Source organism: Heliangelus exortis, chromosome 2, assembly GCF_036169615.1.
Source record: "Heliangelus exortis chromosome 2, bHelExo1.hap1, whole genome shotgun sequence".
In the NCBI taxonomy this organism is placed as follows: domain Eukaryota; kingdom Metazoa; phylum Chordata; class Aves; order Apodiformes; family Trochilidae; genus Heliangelus; species Heliangelus exortis.
Window position 1 is genome coordinate 104,712,451 of NC_092423.1, and position 6,587 is coordinate 104,719,037.

At 41.1% G+C, this 6,587-nt stretch overlaps 1 protein-coding gene across 1 annotated transcript; it reads left to right on the forward strand.

Annotated features, from left to right (window-relative positions):
- Positions 1 to 356: 356 nt before the first annotated feature.
- Positions 357 to 5,995, forward strand: HRH4 (histamine receptor H4). The gene is made up of 3 exons (XM_071738690.1): positions 357 to 639; positions 3,241 to 3,407; positions 5,158 to 5,995. The coding sequence occupies exons 1-3, from the start codon at positions 393 to 395 to the stop codon at positions 5,941 to 5,943; spliced, it is 1,200 nt and encodes a 399-aa protein (XP_071594791.1). The 5' UTR covers positions 357 to 392; the 3' UTR covers positions 5,944 to 5,995.
- Positions 5,996 to 6,587: the final 592 nt, after the last annotated feature.

Genomic DNA, 6,587 nt, shown 5'->3' on the forward strand with positions numbered 1-6,587 from the left:
TGTGTAAAATTTCTTGCACCATGTTAATATGCAAACTGTTTGGCTGTGTAGAGTTGTTTTCAGACTAACTTTCCGGACCGCAGCAGATAAGGATCAGAGTTCAGGAGGGAAAGAGATAATTTATCTTAAAGTGTGCAATGACTGCTGCATAGCAGGTGTCTTTTTTATAGATTTTGTTTTCAGGCCAATAGCTTAATTCAGATCGAGGAACATTAGAGACTGCAGGCGTTGAATTCTTGCAGTCCTTAATTTTAATTTTTTTTTTTCTTTTTTTTTTTTTCTTTTGATGTGCCAGTATTCAGACCATCCTACTAACAGACTTGTCTCAACCTTTTGGACAACTTTGCCAGGTGTGAATTTCTGCCTGGACTCCACTAACCTGGATACACAACATGCACAACAGCACTGCTGAAACTCCACATGTGGCTGGAACGTGCAATGAGACCTCGTGCACACCACCACCGAGCTCTGAGTTTTCACTGGGTGTGTTGGTGCTGCTGGCTTTCCTCATGGTGCTGCTAGCTCTGGTCACTATCCTCGGAAACATCCTGGTGATCCTTGCTTTCATCACAGACAGAAACCTCAGGCATCGGAGTAACTATTACTTTCTCAATCTTGCCATTTCTGACTTTGCAGTGGGTAAGTTGCAGCCATGGGGACACATATTATTTATTTCCTAGGACTCTTAGGAGAAGAGGGTTTCTTTTCCTGGTTGGTTTCTTCTAGGGGAACTATTTCTCAGGTGTATTTCTTGGAGAATGGTAAGGCCTGGTGGAAAGTGCATTAAGTGCTTTTGCAGCCTATTATGTCTGCAAATATATTACAATGAAAAATGTATCTTTTTTACATATAATTATTTTTAGTGTCGCTTCAGGAAATAAGAGCAACTGTTATATGTAAATACCAGTTGAAAGAAGAGGGTCGTTTGGTACAGTGCATGTTTTACCTTTGCTCCTCCTGTAATGTCACACACTTGAGAACATCCTTATGTTTGACAACATAACTGTTTTTTTATACAGCTGTCTGTGATACATCCAGGTAAATAATTTCGTCTCTACATAGCACTAATGCCTTTTAAATGCTTTCCACTACAGCAAAACATTCTACCAGTATATCTTTTTGCTGGCTTCAGCTCGGTACAGGCTATAGATCAAATGGCTCACCTGATGCCAGCAACAGCCTGCTGGCATCTCCCATCTGTTTTCCTTTATAGTCCCCTCTTCCTATAGTATCACTGCAGAAGGCCAGGAGAGTTGGCCCTTAGAGCTGCTGTGGATTCAGTTCTGGTGGGTGATGCAGGTGAGGAGATGGGGGACATGAATGCCCTGTGGCAGCCCTTCAGGGTTCAGGCCAGGGAAGCAGTCAGTGAAGGGAGAAAGAGAAAACCTGATGAAACCCTCCTGTGTTGTAGATGTTGTAGAAAACATTTTGACTTGATACGAGCAAGGAAGTCTTCCTGCACATGAGTCCTTTCTCTTCAGGACACTCACAGAGAGCAGGATTCACTGAATAGCAAGGAGGGAAATAGCACTCACCAACTCACTGCACTTCTGGCAATAGCATCACCCTTAACTGCTGTTCCTTTGCCAGTGCTGTGTGGTGAAGTGTATTAGTTCAGCCTTTAAGATTTTCCTTCATTTATGCTATTTATAACCTGTAGCCCCTAATTTGGGGCTTGCCCCACGTGGCAGAAAGGAAATGATGCATATGCTTACCAGCTCCAGGTAGTTTGCTAGAGCTGCCATTTAATTGATCTGGTCTATTGCAAAAGTCTGCTGGTCCTCATGTCTTACAGTATAGCCAGGAGATTTAAATATCTACCATCTACATCACTTCTTGCTTGTGGCTGATGCCTCGTGGAGTCTTAAATCAGCCAAGAGAAGATGATTGGTATGACTGCAATGTTGACCTACAGCCAACTCTGGGACCAGTCAGAAAATGCTTTATTTTCTGAAGCTGCTGTGGTATTTTTTGAATTTCTTAGAGGTCTGGAATCCTCTCATGCATGTGACTCATGTGTTTTGCATCCTCTAATTAGTAAAAGTGAGGAAAGTTTCAAATATAAAAATCTTAAAACTTGATTCTTTCACCTGTATTTATATCTATAGCTTAAAGCTATATAGACCTTTTGACATGGTGCCAAACATTGATCCCATCAAATTTGATGAGAGCAGTAGATGTTTTCAGCAGCTCTGAAAAAAATGAGTATTTTGTACAAAAGTGATGATGCTTCTGTTTAGGGTAAATGTTGAAATAAGCCATCAGTATTGAAAGTGTTGTGCACGTTTGCCTGTTGATAACAGCCTGTCAGCTCATCACCCAGAGGATTGTTATCAGTGGGTGACATCAGCCTGGATATGTTCAGTAACTTCTAAGATCTTGATGGATCTGTATTAAAGAAGAAAAATCTGAAGAGTTTAAAATGGATATTGAAGATTCATATAGATTTATATTTGTCTCTGATGGATCAGTATTTTCAGGAATGTAGAATAGATACTGCACTATACTTCTGGAAGGATATTAGCAGCAAAATGAAGAAGTTTCTGGTTTAAAAAGAAAACTCAAACATGACCTTCTAATGAAAGTACTTAAGTGGAAGGACTTTTGGACAAAACCCATGAACCAGAAAAGCAGTTCTGGAGTTCATCTTGGCTGACCAACCTGCACGAGATTGAAACACCTCTTCACAGGAGGAGAAGTCTCCATCCCTCTGCAGTGTCTGCTCTGTCTTTGGTAGAAGAGGTTTCCAGATACTATGCAGACTGCCCACTACATTGTTTCTATCTTACAAATGCTATCCAGCCTTACATTAACAGCTGACATTATCAACATGTATAGATGTGTTTTAGGGAAATCTCTAGCAGAGATCAAAGACTAAAGGATATGCAGCAATGAGGTTGCATGTCAGAGCAGAACTACAGTGCATATACTCTGCAGCACTAAGTATCTTTAGAGACTGTGAGCTGGTTAGGTTGAACTATTCTTCAACAGATCCTTCTTTGCTTATTATTTTGTGAGTTTATGCCCAGCAATTGGTATAACTAAATACACTACAATCTAATATATACCAAGTCACTGTCAGATTTCATGGGAATGGTGCCATTTCTGGATATAAATTACATATTCACCTTAATATATTTAATTTTTTTAGCCAAACAGCAGAATAATGTCTCTCTCTGCTTACAGGGGTACCATCTGCAGTCTGTGTGAACTACATGTGTCTCTTGTTGCTTTCCATAGGTGCATTCTGCATACCTCTCTACATCCCTTACAGCCTGACGGGGAAATGGCACTTGGGAAGAGGTGTCTGTAAGCTCTGGCTAGTTTTGGACTATCTCCTGTGCACAGCTTCAGTGTTTAACATTGTTCTTATCAGCTATGACCGTTTCCTGTCAGTTACTAAAGCTGTAAGTACCCTGTTGGTAGCTTCTCTGATTTTATCACAAGACCACTGATGGATTATACTTACCAACTTTTTCCATGCTGGTGAGCATAAACCCAGATTTAATTGAGGTAATAGCTCTCAAAAATGTGCCGGCATGTGGAGTTTTATTAGGGATTTGCAGTTATGTGTGGTTAATGTTCTTCATTGAGCATGTTCCAACCCAGAGCTCATCAAACAAGACTTTTCACACAACTTCTGCTACAGAATGCTGTGGTGCTACTGCTTGAGGATAAGAAGGCCGAGGGTTAAAAAGGGTAAGAGGGGAAGCTGGTAAAAGGGGGAGAGAGGAAATTCGAAGTAAACTGGATCTGGGTTTGGACGTAAAATCCAAAAGAAAAGGCAGTGGGGCTTGGGCAAAGAGGTGATGGACACCAGGGAAGATCTTTAAGTCTGAGACTTGGCCCCAGATGACCCTGGAGAAGAATGGAGGCAAATGGGGCAGTGAGTAGAACAAAGGGCAGCCTGGAGACACATCCCACAGACATGCCCTTCAGACATGCCCTTCTTTTGACACTTGGGGCAGAACTCCACACCTCAGATGTGCTCAGTGTCTCTGCTCCCTGCAGAGAATCCTGCTCACCTTTCCTGTGCTTTATGTCTTGGTTCATGCTAAGGATAGAGACCAGCATTTCTTACTAATCCCCATGCGAGCTTCTGCAGCAGGGAAGTGCTGGGGAGAGCCAAAGGTTCCAGCTCTCTGGTGATGTATGAGAATGTCAACATAATGTTGTATGATAGAATTTAGTTTTAGTTTTGTTAATGATCATGAATTTTACTTGTTATGCTTGCTTTCTAATGACATTTTATTATTATATGTTATTTTATCTTAAGGAAAAAGTCTGGGAAATCAAATACCAAAACACTTTGGATGTAAGAACATTAAACTGGAAAACCAGAGACTGGCATTTACAAAGTGCAAAATTAAGAGCACCTACACAAATTTAATTAAGACCTATGGACATTTTAATGATAGTCTTTAATGACATTAACATATAATTTTTTTTTCCAGTTGTATATCTAAGCTTCTAAAATTACATTCACCCTGTCATCCTGTGAAAGTGATGGAGCAGGTTTTGAACTACAAGATATCTGTCTGTTCTGCAGCATATAGTGGAAAATATGTACTGGGCAGCGTGAGGGGAGAAGAAAAGGGGTGATTTTGTGGTTTCATTAGTGAAAGGCTTCTGCATTACAAAACTTAAATCTATTCCTATCTCCTCATGAAATGTGCAACAAAAAATTTCCTCAGAGCTGGCCATTAAATACATATGCCATGTTTTCTGTTGACCACTGTGATGCATACAGTCCTCTTTACTTGTAAAATGCTGTAATAACAGCGCAGTTTTCAGTGAATGGGAGTCATGCTTTGAACAAGTATAAAATGCTAATTATTCTGACACTTCAGGCCACAGATGTTTTAAACAAGGCATACCAAATTACTGGGTACTGACGAATGATCATGTTTCAACACCTGGACCAGGACTACAGCATGGTTAGAGTAAGCTGCAGAGAAACAACTTTCTGTTACATTAACATCAGTGAATTAAAGGTATTTGGGTGAGCTTCAGCTGATCGGTATAGCTGCAGCTCTAAATTACCAAGCACTCTGCTCGGTTCCTCTCCTGCTACTTCTGTTGGTTGCAAAATGCATCATCTATGTTGGTGGGACCTTCTTTTTTTTTTTTTTTTTTTTTTTTTTTCCCCCATCACAGGTATCTTACAGAGTCCAGCAGGGAATAATATCCAACCCTGTCATCAAAATGGTGGCCATCTGGGTCTTTGCCTTCCTCCTCTACTGCCCAGCAATCCTTTTGTGGGAGCGGGTGGCTGGACACAGCGTGGTGGCAGCGGATCAGTGCCACGCCGAGTTCTTTGACAACTGGTACTTCCTCCTGTCTGCATCCACCCTGGAGTTCTTTGTTCCACTGCTCTCGGTCACCTACTTTAATGTGCACATCTTCCACAACATCCAGAGGCGCCAGAGGCACAGCAGCACACGGGAATGTGAGACTCCAAGGAGCAGGAACCTGTCCTGGAGATTTTGCCTGTTGTCAAGGCAGGGAGAGTCTCCACTGGAAGCAGAGGACAGTGCTTCATCATCCATGAGGCCAAAGAAAGAGTCTTTGGCAATTGAGAGCTCATCTCCATCCAGAGGCAATTCTGTAACAGCAGAAAATGACTTTTCTGTTTCTTTCTGTTCAAGGGCCAGGTCAAAGCTGCAGCGGGACAAGAAAATAGCCAAGTCTCTTGCCATCCTTGTGTGTGCCTTTGCCATCTGCTGGGCCCCCTACACTTTCCTGATGATTATTCGTGGGGCCTGCCAAGGAGCCTGTGTTCAGGACTCCCTGTATGAAATCACATTTTGGCTTTTGTGGATTAATTCCTCTTTGAACCCATTTCTCTATCCTCTCTGCCATGTTAAATTTCGGATGGCTTTCATGAAAATATTGTGTCCCCGAAAGTTTGCAACATTGTCATCACCTAACACATCTTTCTAGATAGTGAAAATAAGTGATTTACATACAAGGTTCCTCTTCTGAAGAAAGAAAATAAAATAAAAATCAAAGGTTGAGTAGCTTGTAGATGAGAGATGTCAGTAGAAGCATTTTGAAATCAGAGCTAGTGTCTTCCAGGCGATTGGTCTGGTTAGAAAGCCCAGATAAGCCTTCCATGAAATATGTCCTTCTTCAGACAAACATGCACGTCCACAGTTTGTACTTTTCCCAGCTATTTCAAGTGGTCATTTAAAGGATATTGCCTCTGTCTCACTGCCCATGTCAGTGTATCTACATTATATTCATTCTGGTGATGGATGATACCATCATGAACTGCAGTACAGCTTGTATTTGTGTTCATAGATGGTATCGGTTAAAAATACAATAAAGGTGGGTATTTGCTGTAAGGTCAATAGTATTCTAAACTTAACATCTTCTGTGTTATATTTCTTTTGAACAGCTTGTACTGCATTCAGAAGATTTTTTTCCTTATCATAAAATACTGAGTTAGATATTTCTTTAGTTGCCAGGCACATATCAGGATTACTTCCTTTCATCGATGTTTGGATATCAAGAGAATACAGGTACTGCTTTTAAAAAAACTGAGTGAAGGTTTTCTCTGCAAAAGGGCATTCATTCTGTGTGCT